This window comes from Silene latifolia, chromosome Y, assembly GCF_048544455.1.
Source record: "Silene latifolia isolate original U9 population chromosome Y, ASM4854445v1, whole genome shotgun sequence".
NCBI classification, from domain to species: domain Eukaryota; kingdom Viridiplantae; phylum Streptophyta; class Magnoliopsida; order Caryophyllales; family Caryophyllaceae; genus Silene; species Silene latifolia.
In genome coordinates, this window is record NC_133538.1 from 268,479,326 (window position 1) to 268,497,097 (window position 17,772).

General features: G+C 40.3%; 1 protein-coding gene across 1 annotated transcript; it reads right to left on the reverse strand.

The window, feature by feature from the left end:
* Positions 1 to 7,472: 7,472 nt before the first annotated feature.
* On the reverse strand, positions 7,473 to 8,675 carry LOC141630635 (uncharacterized). The gene is made up of 2 exons (XM_074443416.1): positions 8,357 to 8,675; positions 7,473 to 8,104 (listed from the first exon to the last, which is right to left on the reverse strand). Exons 1-2 carry the CDS (start codon positions 8,673 to 8,675, stop codon positions 7,473 to 7,475), a joined length of 951 nt encoding a protein of 316 aa, XP_074299517.1.
* Between the last annotated feature and the right edge of the window lie 9,097 nt (positions 8,676 to 17,772).

Sequence of the window (17,772 nt, forward strand, 5' to 3'; positions counted from 1 at the left end):
GGTATGCAAGGGTCGGTGAAAGACCGAGGTTTGAAACGGCCATTATATCGGCGCAAAATATGTTTTTTAAATGGTTGTAGGAAACCGGTTTTGAAAGTCGTTATTAGGACGGCATAAAAAGGTGCTTTGAAACGGTTGTAAAAACCGGGTTTGAAAAATCGTCATTACGACGGCCTAGAAAGGCGTGTTGAAAGTGGTTGTAGGAAACCGTGTTTGAAAATCGTCATTACGACGGCCTAGAAAGGCTTGTTGAAATGGTTATATAAACTGGGTTTGAAAATCGTCATTATGACGGCCTAGAAAGGCGTGTTGAAATGGTTATAAAAAAACCGGGTTTGAAAATCGTCATTACGATGGCCTAGAAAGGCGTGTTGAAATGGTTATAAAAAACTGGGTTTGAAAATCGTCATTACGACGGCCTAGGAAGGCGTGCAACGGTCGGTGGAAGACCGAGGTTTGAAACGGCCATTACAACGGCGCAAAATGGTGTTTTGAAAGTTTGAAATGACACGGAAGGACTTATGATCACATAACACATAAGCACTCACAGTTCATTATTATGCATGATACTGACACGGGTTTTGGCTTAAAAGGGTGGGTTACACACCAAGCGATCAAACCCCGATTTTCGAGAGGGATACCAATCAAACAAAATGTGTAAGGAGGGTGCCCTAGCCTCGTGCTCGAAGGTGATGAAAGCTCCTTGACGAAACAAAAATGTGTAACGTCAATGGTATGCTTGACTCAATCGGGATTCGAAATGTGGGGATGAGAAAACTCACGCCGACGAGACGAGCCAATTGGTTGAAAAGGTTAAGTTATGGGCCCGGACAAGGAACCCAACTTATGACCGTAATATCAATTGATGCACTTTAACCACGACCTCGTTCGAGTTGCACCTCTAAGGATCACAAGGACAAAAGTGTCCTAATTTTCCCCAGTGGAGTCGCCAATCTGTGGACATGGGTGACACGGCTGTCGCACCCCCGTCAAAGATAAAACCAACGGGTCTCAACTGAATGTAGCAGAGGCAGTCGGGTATCGAATCCACAGGGAGATGGGAATCCTATAGTCAACTAGGTCTGTCGAAAGTAACCAAGATGGGGGTTTGTTGTTTGTTTTTCTAAAAGACTACGGGCAAAGGAGAGAGTAAAAGGAACGAGAAAGAAATAAAATAGAGATGAATAAGAGAGAAAGGTACTAGGATTGTCGGTTCACCATGGCTTCTAATGTCCGGACTAAATCATGAATGCCCTAAATTCAATCTGTGGGTAATAAACGTCACCTTTCGGTCCTTAGTTCGCCCTAGGCAATACTAGTTTAGCTTTCGCCCTAGCTAGTATAAATCCCAATGAAACGCTGTAGAACTACCCCTTTTTCAATCTTTCGATCTAGGAGAAGAGGATATCGAGACAGTTAATTGAGTGCGTCGACTCAAACAATTAAAAGATATTAAAACAGCAGATGCATACAAATAGACTACGGGTATTCTAATTAAATCGCCCTTCCTACGCCATGGCTACCCTAAATCCTAGCAAGACTATTAGCTATTCATGGTCGAAATGAAGAACCATAATAGCGAAGCAAATGACAATAGATAACATGATAAATGAAACTGAACTGAAATTATATTAATGATAATACCGAATTCAACGAGGGAAGAATTGAGAAATGGCGATGAAAAGCATTTCCCATTCAAAGACTAAAGCAACAGCCTTTGTTCTACGTCTAAAATCTGATGATTAGGTCTCTAGTATTCCTTGCCTATTTATAAGAAAAATAGCAAAGAAACAAAGCGTAAAAAATAACAACACAATCGATCCAAAGCCCATCAGCGCGTGGCCTCTCGATCGAACTCCACAATTGCTCGATCGAGAGCTTTCCATAAGTATATCCCTCGATCGAGAACAGTGGTCTCTCGATCGAGGCCTTCACCTTTGCATTCACTCGATCGAGAACAGGACATCTCGATCGAGGGGTTCTTGACACACATGCCTCTCTATCGAGCTAATTGGGAGTTCGATCGAGAGGTCTTGACTTCTCGTGTGTTCTCCTAATCCTTTGGATGCCTTCACGCATCTCAAGACGGTAAGGTTTCACGCCGACTCTCTTAAGCAAGCTTGGAGGACCACAAATAGGGTGATTTCCAGTCATTCCGGTTCGTACCTGCAAATAATGCAAAACAAACCAAAGTAGACTATTCGGGGGCATTTGTAATGAAATATTACGAAATAAGCAAGGAAATGTGTGCTAAAAAGGCCTAAAAAGGTCTATAAGAAATGCACACATCAAACTTCCCCAAACCAAACCTTTGCTTGTCCTCAAGCAAACTAATGCAACTAGCTAGGACTAAATGGATAGGAGTAAAACATAGACGAGGTGAAGACTGTCGGCTTAAACCATTTAATGCATAAGAATCAACTACTGATAGCTCAATGTCAAGGCTAACGAATTTATGCATATTTCAAAGAGACGTTGAACTTTTGACCTTGCAAGACTTTTAAAAATGGACTCTCACGGGTCGCTCAATCACACAATTAAGCACAAGGTGATATATAATATAAGATAGAAAGAATAAAGAACACTCACCTAACTGCGACCTATAAGAACATGCATGCAATCTAACATGAATAAAGTCTCTACAACCGTACATATGCATTCGAACCAAACTGATGACCAAGACACATGCCGAGGACTTACATATGGGTAAGTGAGGTAATAGGTAAGAAGGGGCTAAAATGAATTTGGATATGTGGGGTTAATAGCCAGGCTAGCAACAACGGATCCAAATTATACAACTTCCCTACTTCGAACTCCATACAAATCAATACGAAACAGTGCAAATTGGATGCACACAACTCACTAATCACCATAAAATTATCAACTCCCCATAAGATATAGATTAAACATGGTAGCATAAATCACAACATACAGTCATTTCATTTTCCGCATATGATTTTTTTCTTTTTTTTCAATATTTTTTTTCGGATTTTTCTTTTCTTTTTCATTTTCCTTCAATTCTTTTTCAATATTCCTCCTTCATTTACTTCACCCATCCATCTCAAGAGAAGATATAATAACCAACTGCAAATCAACACATTCCCAACATTTCTACCATTACTAGCGCGGCTAGGGTAGGAAAAATGTGGATTGTAGCTAAATAGGCACAAAATAGGCAATTTGGCTATGTGGAGCTCATGGGTAAAATGAAATAAAGGGGTTGCCTCTCCAAACATGTGTCACCAACCACAGACCCGAATGCATACATGTACTAAGTAGACTAAACTCATGCTTATGCAATTTGATGTTACATGCCTCATAAGGAGTAACTACTCACTTCCTATATGAACTGGTCATGGATGACACCAGTTATAAAGCTATAAACCTTAGAAATATATTGTAGTTTGCCAAAATTTCAAGTCAAATCTACTTGTTCAACGAATTTCGAAACGAAATTCGAGAAATTGCAAAGACTTTTGCTAAGAGATGTGAAACAATGCAAGGGTTAAGCAAAAAGACAGTTATTAGCAATGAAAAACTCCAATCAGACTCAACCTAAAATGCAAAAAATGAACATGATTTTTGTTTTCGATTTTTTCGAAACTTTTAAGTTTTTGTGGATTTTTTTTTTTTTGAATTAAAAACAATGCAAACGTAAGTAAACGTGATAACAGAAATATAATAAAAACAATATGCAGACACGATATGGATGCATACCCTCCCTAAACCAAACTGTACAATGTCCCCATTGTACAAAGTAAAGGAAAAGAAATGCAGATTAAAGAGAGGGAGAGCCGAAAACTTACAAAAGCGCGCAAACCACGAACCTCCCCAAACCGAACTAGGAAGAGAGGTTGGTAGGGTTCTCGATCGATAAAGAGTACGCTCGATCGAAAGGAGAATGGTACTCAATCGAGACACATAACACTCGATCGAGGCTTTAAGCGGTGCAGATACTCGATCGAGACACATAGTAGCTCGATCGAGAGCTTTGAAAGGAAAGGACCACTCGATCGAGTAAGAAAACTACTCGATCGAGAGCTGTTGCATCAGTAAGCAACAGTACGACACATGTGCTGTACAATTCACGCATAAACTCTATTAAAGTTGTTCAAACGCATACCAAACAGAAATAAAGAGTGTCAAAAGTTTCAAAAACAAAAACAACAAATTACAATCGGGTTGCCTCCCGAAAAGCGCAGGTTTATGAGGTCCCGCACGACCTATAAGCGTCAAACATCACGCTCTGCCATCACGTCGAAAAAGAGAACTTTAACGCGGCCAACAACAGCATCAGCCCCATAATAGTGCTTCACAAGATGTCCATTAACTTTGAAGCGATTCCCTTCGGAGTCCTCTAACTCAACAGATCCAAATTTTATGACGCCAGTCACCGTGTACGGACCACTCCACCTGGACTTCAGCTTACCAGGAAACAATCTCAACCGGGCATTAAACAGTAACACCTTTTGCCCAACATGGAACTCACGGGGTACAATCCTCTTATCGTGCCAACGCTTAGTCTTCTCCTTATAAATTTGGGAGCTATCATAAGCGTTCAGCCGAAACTCCTCCAGCGCGTCTAGCTGCAATAAACGCTTCTCACCACACAAGTCAGCATCATAATTAAGCTGGCGGATAGCCCACCAAGCTTTATGTTCTAGCTCAACAGGTAAATGACAAGACTTTCCATACACTAAACGATACGGTGAAGCACCGATTGGTGTCTTAAAAGCCGTCCTATAAGCCCACAACGTGTCCTCTAATTTAGCACTCCAGTCTTTCCGTGATTTAGAAACTACTTTGCTCAATATCTCTTTTAGTTCCCTATTAGAGACCTCAACCTGTCCGCTAGTCTGAGGATGATACCCCAAACCCCTACGGTGTTTGACACCATATTTAGACAGCAAAGCAGTCAACTGTTGTTTTCTAAAATGCATACCCTTATCGCTAATGACGACCCTAGGGACACCAAAACGGGGAAAAATAATCTTACGAAACAGCTTAATCACAGTCCTGGCATCACAATTGGGAGTGGCAATCGCCTCCACCCACTTAGACACATAGTCTACAGCTACCAGAATATACCTGTTACCCTGGCTAGACGGGAATGGCCCTTGATAATCGATGCCCCATACATCGAAAATCTCAACCTCTAAGAGGCCGTTCTGAGGCATCTCATGTCTCTTGGAAATGTTTCCCATTCTTTGACAAGCATCACAGCTAGCAACAAAAACTTTAGTGTCAGCGAAAAGAGTTGGCCAATAAAAACCTGACTGCAATACCTTAGCCACGGTACGTGATGGACCGTGGTGTCCTCCACAAGGAGCCGAATGACAGCCTTCTAGGATAGCTTTGGTCTCCCACTGCGGAATACACCGTCTGTAGAGTCCGTCTGCACACACCTTAACTAAATAAGGGTTATCCAGAAATATTGTCGTGCATCGTGTAAGAATCTCTTGCGCTGCTGATGAGATAAATCCGGTGGCAGTGCCTGACTGACGGCAAAGTTAGCATAGTCTGCAAACCAAGGTTCAGCACCATCCTTAGAATTCACAGAAGTCACAGAAAAAACATCAACAGAAAATAAAGAGTCATCAGCAAATGAATCATTAATAGGAAGAGAATCCTCCTCCTCCTGGTGCGTCAGACGCGACAAATGGTCGGCTACGACATTTTCTGCTCCCTTCTTATCCTTAATCTCCAAGTTAAACTCCTGTAAGAGGAGTATCCATCTCAAAAATCTGGGCTTAGCTTCCTTCTTGTTCAGAAGGTGTTTCAGCGCTGCATGATCTGTAAAAATGATAACTTTAGAACCCAACAAATACGATCTAAACTTATCTAACGCATAAACAACTGCTAACAACTCCTTCTCCGTGGTAGCATATTTCACTTGAGCCTCATCCAGAGTTCGGCTCGCATAATAGATCGCACTCAGCGCCTTGTCTTTCCGCTGACCTAGCACCGCTCCTAGTGCATAATCACTGGCATCGCACATAATCTCGAAAGGTAGCTTCCAGTCCGGAGGCTGGATAATGGGTGCAGAGACCAAAGCCTGCTTCAAAGTGTTAAAAGCAGAGAGACATTCATCATTAAAATCAAAAGGAGCATCCTTTAAAAGCAACTGTGTAAGCGGTCGAGCAATCTTTGAGAAGTCCTTGATAAACCGACGATAAAAGCCAGCGTGACCAAGGAAACTCCTCACCCCCTTAACATTAACTGGAGAGGGTAATTGCTCGATTACTTGCACCTTTGCTTTATCTACCTCAATACCCCTGTTGGAGACTAAGTGCCCAAGGACTACGCCCTCATTCACCATAAAATGGCACTTCTCCCGATTTAGCTTTTGATTAACCTCAATACATCGCTGCAAAACTTTATCAAGGTTAGCTAAACAACTATCAAAGTCATTCCCATAGACACTGAAGTCGTCCATAAAGACTTCCATGATAGACTCGATATACTCAGAAAAGATCCCCATCATACACCTCTGAAAGGTAACAGGGGCATTACACAAACCAAAAGACATCCTGCGATAAGCAAAACACCCTTCGGACAAGTAAAAGTAGTCTTTTCCTGATCATCTGGATGAATAAGGATCTAAAAGAACCCAGAGTACCCATCCAGATAACAGAAAAACTCATGAGAAGCCAATCTATCTATCATCTGATCAATGAAAGGAAGGGGGAAATGATCTTTCTTGGTGGCGGCATTTAATTGCCGATAATCTATACACATCCGCCACCCGGTCACTAGTCTAGTAGGTATTACCTCATTATTTTCATTTCAGACAACTGTAGTACCTCCTTTCTTAGGTACCACCTGAACGGGACTTACCCATTTAGAATTCCCAACTTAATAAACAATACATGCGTCGAGTAGTTTCATAACCTCAGCCGTCACAACCTCTTCCATCTTCGGATTCAGCTTTCGCTGACCCTGTCTTCAAGGTTTGTGATCATCCTCTAGCTCAATCCTGTGCATGCAAACATCAGGGCTAATGCCCTTAAGGTCATCCAACGAATATCCCATCGCCTTCCTATTTCTCTTAAGAACAGTCAATAAAGCAGTTAACTGTTCGTCGTTGAGCTTAGCACTCACAATCACTGGGAACTGCTCTGTATCATCAAGGAAAGCATACTGAAGATGGGAGGGAAGAGCCTTACGCTCGGGGACCTTTACCTCGAATGAGCACAAAGTATGTGCCAAGTTTTCTACCTGTTCCAGCTGAACGTCAGACAGCTCTATCTCATCTGTGACAATTCCAAGCAACTCCTCGACATCATCCTCGTCATCTGAAAAATCTGCACACTCATCTAGAAACATCAAAGTCTCTTGCGGATCCTTAACCAAGGAATCCGACCAAAACTCGTAAGCAGACTCATCAACAATATCTACAGAATAACAAGTATCCTCTATCATTGGTCTAGACAAGGTCTCGGGCAAACTAAATGTAATCACATCATCCCTACCTATAGAGTCAAACGCCCGAGTTTGACATCAATAATAGCTCCAGCTGTACACAAAAACGGTCTACCCAGAATAATCTGGGTACGGGTATCCTCAGCAATATCTAATACAATAAAGTCCAGTGGAATAAAGAATTTGCCCACCATGACAGGCACATCCTCTAAGATACCTAAGGGCCGTCTAACAGATCTGTCGGCCATCTGTAGGGTGATATTGGTCATTTTTAGGTGACCCAATTTAAGCTTAGAAAAGATAGAATAGGGCATGACACTGATACTAGCTCCAAGGTCACACAGCGCCCTATTTATCACCATATCTCCTATAACACAAGAAATAGAGAAACTACCCAGGTCTTTCAATTTAGGGGGAGACTTTCCCGAAATTAAACTACTAGACCCTTCCATGAAAGCGACAGTAGCTGTTTCTCCAAATTCCCTCTTACGCGTAATAATATCTTTCATAAATTTTGCGTAAGGAGGTATTTGAGTAATTAACTCAGCAAAAGGAATGGTTACCTGAATATTTCTTACCATATCCGCGAATTTGCTGAATTGTCTCTCCGTCTTCGTGTCGCGTAATCGACTCGAATAAGGAACCTTGACCATAGGAAGTGGGTCCTCTTCTTTGTCTTTACCTTTATCAGTTCTTGACACCCTCGCAGCACAGAAGGGTACCCCTCTACGTCCACCATTGGGATGCGTGTCCGCACGCTCAGTATCTCTCGATCGAGGCTCAGAAGTGCTCGATCGAGAGCTTTTCTTACTAACCTCTCTCGATCGAGAGGTTTCATTGTGTAGCTCACTCGATCGAGAGGTATCGGCTCTCGATCGAGGGATTTCTTCATCAGCACTGGTCGATCGACAGGTAGGTTCACTCGATCGACCACCCTTCAGCAGTTCTTCGTCATTTTTCTGAGCAGTAATCCCTGCCTTGCCATTTGAACTTTCTGGAGTATGTTCTGATCCGTAATAAGTGCGACCACTCCTCAAACTTATTGCATTTACCGGCTCTTCCTCTAAGCACATTGACTCATACTTTTCGAGCAGTTCACGGAAGCCATCCGCACCAGATTCCTGCTCAAGATGTTGTGTGTGAATGGCGGCCTTAAGATTGTACTCGACCTGAATATTGTCAGCATAAAGCTCGAAGGGAGAGCCTCCTTGCCTAAACTTCCGATAAGCTAGAACTCTCTCGTATGTAGCCATACATGAAATGGGATTGTGTCCCTATTCGCCACATCTTCTACAGATTACCTCCATAGCTGAACTATAACCTGTAAGCACAAAAACACTCGGGCCAAGAATGAGAACTGTCTCAAGGAATAAATTCCCGGAGACAAAAGACAAACAAAGAAACTATAAAATTCGTTTTAGTATCAAAAATAATATTTATAAAACCAAATTACTAAAAGTTAGTAATAAGGGTCGATACGCAGGGAGGCAAGATATCTGTTTTAACGGTTCGTTTATTCGGTCACAAGTGGGGGTTTTAAATAATTGTTTTTCTAAACTACGAGTTCGAGAGAGTAAGAGAAAAGCAAGGGAAGTGGGATAGCTAAGACAGTCGGTTCACCATGATTAATCAGTTTAGCAATCAAGGTCTAAGGTCAAGCAAAAAGATTTAAGGGGTAACGAACGTCACCTTTCGGTCCTTAATTCGCCCTAAAACACAAATAGCTTAGCTCTCGCCCTCACTACCACGTCCTAATGTATCGCTACGAGTCTCACCCTTTCCAACCTTTCGGTCCAGGTCAAGGTTTACTGAGATCTATAGACTAACTGCGTCGACTCAATTAGACTATAACAATTAATTGCAGCGAAAACAACAAAAATCATATGAGCATTATCATAATAAAATCGATTGCTAATCTAATATAATCACGGATCCCCTAATGTCCTAGCAAGGAATTTAGTTACGCATAATAAAGGACCAAAGCATAAAAGAAGAAAAGAGAGAAGGAATTAAGATTAATACCGATAAATAATGATTGCAAGAGTTTAGATCCGAAAAATAAATAAGAATGGAAGACGGGGTTTCCTCTGTTTCCTCGCTACAGGAACAGTGATAAGGCGTGAGAGAGTAAGAGAGGATTAATTCTGACTTCTCGCCTCTTATTTATACTAAAACTAACTTAAACAAACCTAATTACAAAACGGAATTAAAGCCCACGCGATAACCCCTCTCGATCGAGTCACTAGACCTCTCGATCGAGTACATAAGCTCTCGATCGAGTACATAAGCTCTCGATCGATCAAGATGCAAAAGGAAGGGCTCTCGATCGAGCTCAGCGCGTAACTCTGCTTTGCGCACCAAACTTCAAATGGCCGCCATTTCTTCGTTACTTAGACAAATAGGGCGTGGTTGGTGGCGTTAGAAAGCTAAGAGGATAAGCTTTCACCTGCAACTAGAATCACCTTAATATCTTTTGTAGAACTCGAGATATGGGTCTTACAAGCAGGAACTAGAAAATTGAAGCACTCTCTTGGCTCGCCTAACTTCCTTACTCCAATGCGCATCTCAAAATAGCACTTTCCAAGCTCTGACTCAACTCATCTCCTAAATGCATGCGTAGGGACATGTTTTAGGCTTGATTATGATCTTCTCCGTCTCATATCTACAAATAATACAAAACAAACCAAAGTAGACTATTTGTAGTAAAATTACTACGAAATAAGCATGGAAATACGTGCTAATATGGCCTAAAAGGTCTATATAAAATGCAAGCATCAAACTTCCCCAAACCAAACCCTTGCTTGTCCTCAAGCAAACTCATGCAATTAACTAAAGACTAACTAGAAAGGAGTAAAACACGGACAAACTGAAAACCGTCGACTTGAACCAATTTAATGCTCATAAATCAACTACTAAAAGCTCAATGTCACGCAAACGAACTCTCCCGGGTCACTCTTCTCTCAACAAAGCAAATGGTAAGCAAATTATATGTAAAAGAGAAAGAAGAAATAACAGTCGCTCACCTAACTGCGACCAACACAATCGTGCATGCAATATAGTATGATAAGTAATTCTAACTACCGTACGCATACATTCCAACCGTCCAGGATCAATCACATGCCGAATACTTGCAAAAGTTTGGATAAGTGAGGCAATGGGTAGAAAGGGGCAAAACAATATTGGATAAGAGGAGTTAAAGCGTTAAGCTAGAACCTATCAAACCAAATAAATCCATCCGACTTACTACTCCAATAATAATAAACTCAGTACCATCCTTGGCATAAAACTCACTAAAATCCAAATAGAAGATGAATCGGAAACAAAAAGCCAATTAGCTTATTATGCGCTAACAATTCCCTCACAAATACAAATTAGAACTTGGGAATTTCACTTTTCTTTTTCTTTTTCATTTTTTCCTCCTTTTTTCGATCTCTTTTTTTCATCTCTTGATTTTCAGCTAATATTTCCATATAACCAATTCCGTCATCAACTTCCAAATTCTCCATAACAAATGAATATAAACCAAAACAGGTGCGATAAACATGTACCACAAAACAACACTAAACTAGCTCATCGCAAGGTAGGCTAAGATTTGGGTGTAGTTTATGGGTCAACTGGCAGTTTTGGCTAAAAGTGGAGTTAATGGGTAAGAATAAGAAAAAGGAAATTGCAAGTACTCTCCAACCTGTGACACCATCCACTAACCCGAATGTATGCAGGCAAAAAACAATTAAATGTCATACTTGTGCAAATTAATGTTACACGACGTTAAATGTCGTTGTACTATAGTGGTAAGTATTCCCGCCTGTCACGCGGGTGACCCGGGTTCGTTCCCCGGTAACGGCGCCAAAATTTGACACCGCTGTCGCAACCCTGTCAAAGATAAAACCAACGGGTCTCAACTGAATGTAGCAGAGGCAGTCGAGTATCGAATCTACAGGGAGATGGGAATCCTATAGTCAACTAGGTCTGTCGAAAGTAACCAAGATGGGGGGTTTGTTGTTTGTTTTTCTAAAAGACTACGGGCAAAGGAGAGAGTAAAAGGAACGAGAAAGAAATAAAATAGAGATGAATAAGAGAGAAAGGTACTAGGATTGTCAGTTCACCATGGCTTCTAAAGTCCGGACTAAATCATGAATGCCCTAAATTCAATCTGTGGGTAATAAACGTCACCTTTCGGTCCTTAGTTCGCCCTAGGCAATACTAGTTTAGCTTTCGCCCTAGCTAGTATAAATCCTAATGAAATGCTGTAGAACTACCTCTTTTTCAATCTTTTGATCTAGGAGAAGACGATATCGAGACAGTTAATTGAGTGCGTCGACTCAAACAATTAAAAGATATTAAAACAACAGATGCATACAAATAGACTACGGGTATTCTAATTAAATCGCCCTTCCTACGCCATGGCTACCCTAAATCCTAGCAAGACTATTAGCTATTCATGGTCGAAATGAAGAACAATAATAGCGAAGCAAATGACAATAGATAACATGATAAATGAAACTGAACTGAAATTATATTAATGATAATACCGAATTCAACGAGGGAAGAATTGAGAAATGGCGATGAAAAGTATTTCCGATTCAAAGACTAAAGCAACAGCCTTTGTCCTACGTCTAAAATGTGATGATTAGGTCTCTAGTATTCCTTGCCTATTTATAAGAAAAATAGCAAAGAAAAAAGCGTAAAAAATAACAACACAATCGATCCAAAGCCCATCAGCGCATTGCCTCTCGATCGAACTCCACAATTGCTCGATCGAGAGCTTTCCCTAAGTATATCCCTCGATCGAGAACAATGGTCTCTCGATCGAGGCCTTCACCTTTGCATTCACTCGATCGAGATCAGGACATCTCGATCGAGGGGTTCTTGACATACATGCCTCTCGATCGAGCTAATTGGGAGTTCGATCGAGAGGTCTTGACTCCTCGTGTGTTCTCCTAATCCTTTGGATGCCTTCACGCATCTCAAGACGGTAAGGTTTCACGCCAACTCTCTTAAGCAAGCTTGGAGGACCACAAATAGGGTGCTTTCCAGTTATTCCGGTTCGTACCTGAAAATAATGCAAAACAAACCAAAGTAGACTATTCGGGGGCATTTGTAATGAAATATTACGAAATAAGCAAGGAAATATGTGCTAAAAAGGCCTAAAAAGGTCTATAAGAAATGCACACATCAATGGGCCACAAGCCGGTCTGTGGATTTAGGCCACCTACCAGTCTGTACTCATGGGCCACCTGCACGCCAAGCCAAGTTGTGGACATGCAGCGGTCTTTTGAAAGACACGCTCGGCGGCGTAAAAATGCTTCCGACCGGATCGCTTTAGATCGGTCGGTTTCGTCTCGATAAAGGACTCAAAACGATTAGAGAGATGTTCGAAGTCGCCACCAAGCATTTATGGGATGCTTGGAACCCGTTCGAATCCACTTTATACCCAGGTCAATTAAGGCAAAAAGCGGTGTTTGACATAGGTACTAAAGATAAGGACTCGTCCCCCTTTAGCATTCTATGCCTTAAATGACTCATGTACACCCTAGATAAGACCATCCACTATCCAAAGGTTCTGAGTAAGGGGTGAGGGAACGTATTGGGAAGCCCTTTAATCGGACACCCAATCCCGCCCGCGTTAGCGGGCTCTACTGATCGATCGTGGTTGTTTAAGTGCAAGAGTTGATAAAACGGTTTAAATGCATGAATGCGCACGCATCCAAAAGCTTAACCTAACATGTGAGAATTTGCTAAGTCGGTTTGTTTATCCATGTACCAAGAAATTGGTGTCAAAGTTGGATTTAGATTGATTAGATTAAACATCCATTTACCAAATTCGGATTATGATGCTTAACACGATCTGTCACGTATTCGGATAAACCGTAATCGAGATCGTCCTAGACAAGTACCAAAATGGGTCAGAACAGTGCCAGACAACCCTGTTAAGGCGCGAGCCTATTGGCGCGATAAAGGGCTCTGCCCAAGTTTTAGAACATGAAAATAGACGGCCTCTTGGGGCACGAGTCAGACGACGACCCCAGAGGCGTCTCCTGGTTATAAAAAAGGTTGTTTCAAACCGGTTTAAAAGGTTGTTAAAAAGGCTATTTAAAACCGTATTTATGACGAATGATTTGCAAATATGATTTGCATGACTCTGAATAATTACTATTGTGTTAATAATATTCGTTGTCGGATTTGCAAGTTTGAAAAGCATAGTTTACAAATAAAAATGTAAAATGTTTGATTTGAACTAATTATGTTAAGTTCATTTCTTTGTAATTAGTCAAGTTAATCATCGTACTCGGATTAAACCTACATGGTATAAAGAACCAAGTATGATTATGAATTATGACTAGTATATATACAAATGTAAACAAATGAGAAAAATGGTAAGTAAAGAAAAGGGTATTAAAATACCCATTAAAATGTAATTAACCAATAATATCATCGAGTCACGGAATAAACCGTCATGGTATAAAGAACCAAGGATGATTTTTGTAATGATCAAAATATGTTGATCATAAAAATGAATTAAAATGATAAATAAAAGAACATGATTTCCTTTAAAATGTAATTAACCAATTAATATCACCGAGTCACGGATTTAACTGTCATGGTATATGGAACCAAGGATGGTTATAATTTATGGCTAAAAAGTTTGTCATAAAAACGATTTGAAACATTTGAAAAGGTAAAAACTGATTGCAAATAAGAAATGAAATAAAGAGGATAGACTGGAACAAACACGTTTGAGTATGACTCGAGAACCGACAAGAGGCGCGAGCCTCTTTGCATAGAAAACGGCTTCTCTCTCGGGCCAAAACTCGGTTTTGGCTCGTCTAACCTATATTTGAATCGTGTTATGCATTGTTCATGCATATAAACTCATAAAAACAGTAAAGACTTGAAATAAGTGAGATATTTACACCCACAAACTTACGTATTTTGATGTTTGCGACGTAGACGATTTTAGAGACGGTTTTCTCATAGCGATTACTCACGATCAAGAAGTTTAAAAGAGTGCCTTAAAAAAGGATTTTGTTTTGAAAATGAGTTAAAAATATGTTAAATAAAACATGTTGATTGATGAATTGAGTTGGTCAAATGGGTCGGTCGAATGCACGGCGACGGTACCAAACAAAATGTGTAAGGCTTGTGTTTACGATCGGTAGGTCGTAAACACTTGTCGATTTTGTGACTTAGGAAGTCGCGTCCAGAAGTTTAAGAGAGAGGTGAGGGGGCGGACACTCGCGTGAATATAATGGTGTGTGATGGTGGGTATTTATAGAGAAATGTGGGGTGGTAGGTCAATTAAGTTTGCTTAGAGGGTAAGCAGACAACTGCTTTAGGCGCGAGCCACCTTGTGATTGAAAGGGGTGTATTGTCCCTTTCAATTTGGACGTGGCCTTTGCTCTATCCTTTGTTTGGTTTGTTTTATATGTGGTATTGAAATGAGATGTCGTGTAACAATTTGGGCATCTAATAAGATGATTTTGGTGTTACTTGGGGTAGGTAATTTTTGTGCATGACTCGGGTTTGAACCGTGTGAGTCGGGATTTGAATTTCGAGTCGGTTTTTGGCCCGGTGTCGGATTTGACTTTAATTAGGGTCATTTTAATGCAAATGGCATGATAAAAACATTCATGGCATTATTTTCGACATTAGAGATTTTGGTTGACTTGGGTTGACTCAGGTTGACACGAGTTGCGGGTTTCTAAGTCGTTTTTGGGTCCGAAAACGGTTTTAACTCTAAATAGTGTTGTTTCAATGCAAATGAAGTCCAATCATCATCGGGTGGTTTTTGGAAGTTGCAGATACTGGGTATCTACAAGCTGGTTGCCTTTTTGTACTTGCCTTATTTTGATTATGCAGTAAACTGACCCTGGTATTTGTTTTAAAAACTGTGGTGATCCATTCGGGGATGGTGAGCATTTATTGAGCGGGTATGAGATGGTTTGCGTGAGGGATAGCTGGGATGGAGTTATCACATGTCACTAGAGTCTTCCGCTTTGTCTTGAACTTATATTTCCTTCAGTTGGTTTAATATATTGGAACAGATGTATTTCACTTTACAGTTTTGGGTTTTGGATATGTAATAACTTAAAATCAATTACTAAATTATGTTTCTTTTTGGTCAATTTGATATACATTATCTCGGGTATCCGAGATGGTGACGGTCTCTCATGCTAGGGTGGTCCTGGTAAGGCACCTTTGTATGTGGGGGTGTCACAAACTGGTATCAATGTGACGATTTTGGAACCTGTAACTAATGAGCCCAATGAATATACAGAGTCAAATTAAATTGAACCCGGGTAGGAGTTGTTAAGAGCAAATGCAAAGACGTGGGAGACGTCCTAAAGTCGCGAACTCGCCCGACAACTACTTTTAACCGGTCACTATGGGGTGTCATTGGATCGCTATGTGTTTAATTATGTGTATATGAGGATTTTGGATGGGTGTTATGTGGTTGAATCGAGGTGTGGTGGAAAAGATGAAGTTAATTGTTTATGATAACATGAATAGTGGATGGGATCGCTACTAGTTTGCTATTGTCAATATGCATATGATTGGATGAATATGGTGGATGAATAATTGTATGAATGCATTGTATGAATATGATCGATGAATTGATTTGAAAAGATGAAGTAAGTAATTGCATGAGAATATGAAATTCATGTGGAAAACATGTTTATGTGATGGAAGCGGATTTTCTACTGTTGCTATGTTCGTAACATGTGAATAGGGGATATATGTTGTATATTATGTTATTGTTTTTACGCAAAATTATAGAATAAAAGCAAGTGGTTATTAAATGATTGATAAGTTGAATATTGTATAAGCATGATGGGTGCTATTGTTTGGCTTTTATAGATAGTAACGTGTGGTTAGGGATACTGGTTTTATGAGTATTAAGTTGTTTTTGTTTACCTTGTTATTGTTTAAGTTGTTTGGAAGTAAAAATCTAGTAGTTATGTTGTCCGATTATAGAGAGGTTGTTTTTAAACTGTTATAACTTGAGATGTATATATGATTTTGATGTGATTCCAATTGAAGGTGATAGCTTGTTCTTTTACAATTCTAACGATAGGTCACACGCCTAAAATGACCAAGTAACGAGTGACATTTGACTGTTTTACGAAAATTGGACGTTGTTGAGAACTATGCCGATAATCGACCGAGTAGGCCCTACTCGGCCGAGTATTATTTGTACTCGACCGAGTAACCCATATTCGGCCGAGTAATCTTTCCGTGATAATCCTGATCAGCTTTTGAAGTCGTGAGCTAGGCCAGGTAGTGTCGTTACTCGACCGAGTGTCCTGCACTCGGTAGAGTACATCATGCACTCGACTGAGTATCTCTTTGGGCGGTTGTTTTGAGTCGACGGGTACATTCTTACACATGTTTTAAGTAGTAGGTTATGTGCACATGTATGTTTTGGGTCTTAAAGCACTCTTTTATATATGTGACGGCCTTGATACGTAAGTTACCAAATGCTATGATATGGAGAATGCCGGCTTATGAGGGATATGTCTTGGATATGATGGACATGAGTTATATGTGGTTGTGAGGGATAGTTGAAAAAGAAAAGGGAATATTAATGAGCTAATTGAGGCAAGGAGCATGTTTTGTAAGATACGGTGAGTGATATAGTCGCGTGTTGAGTAAAATAAAAGTAAGTGTATATGGGAAAGGGTGATGTAAGTATAAAGAAACGTGAGAATGAAAGATTGAAAGGAAGGATGTGAATAGTGATAACTTGAGAGGTGTAAGGGGTTATGGAGAGATATGGTTAGGATTGTGATGGTTAATATTATATATGTGATGAAAGGTTGTTGTACAGGGATGGAGAAGAGGGGTATATAGTTAACTTAGATGGAGTTATGTCGCGATGTGGATTTGTAGATAGTGGTTGAGCTTGGGAATTTGGATAATCGAGAGGTGAGCATAGTGTATAATTCATTGGGCAATTAACAATATGAGGTGATTTTTTGGTTTTCTAGGGACACGAAAGGGAGATACAACTAATTAAAGGGTAACTGTTAGTTGTGTGGACTTGATGGTGACAAGTGTGAGTGAGTAGTATGATGAGAGAGGATCAATGATAAGAAAGAATGAGAAGATATTGATATGAATTAATGGAATTTGAGTTGTGCAGCAACAAGAAGGTAATTGGATTACTAAAGAGTTAGGTAGGAGAAGGAAGGAGATGAATTATTAATTGGTATTATTGGATTGAAGTAAGTTGAGAGAGCGTTGACCAAAGTTATGGGACATGAAAGTAAGGAATCAAGGAAATGCACGATAACTTCATTAGAGGGTGTGAGTTAATAGTTATATAGGAGTTCAAGACGACATGTTAGT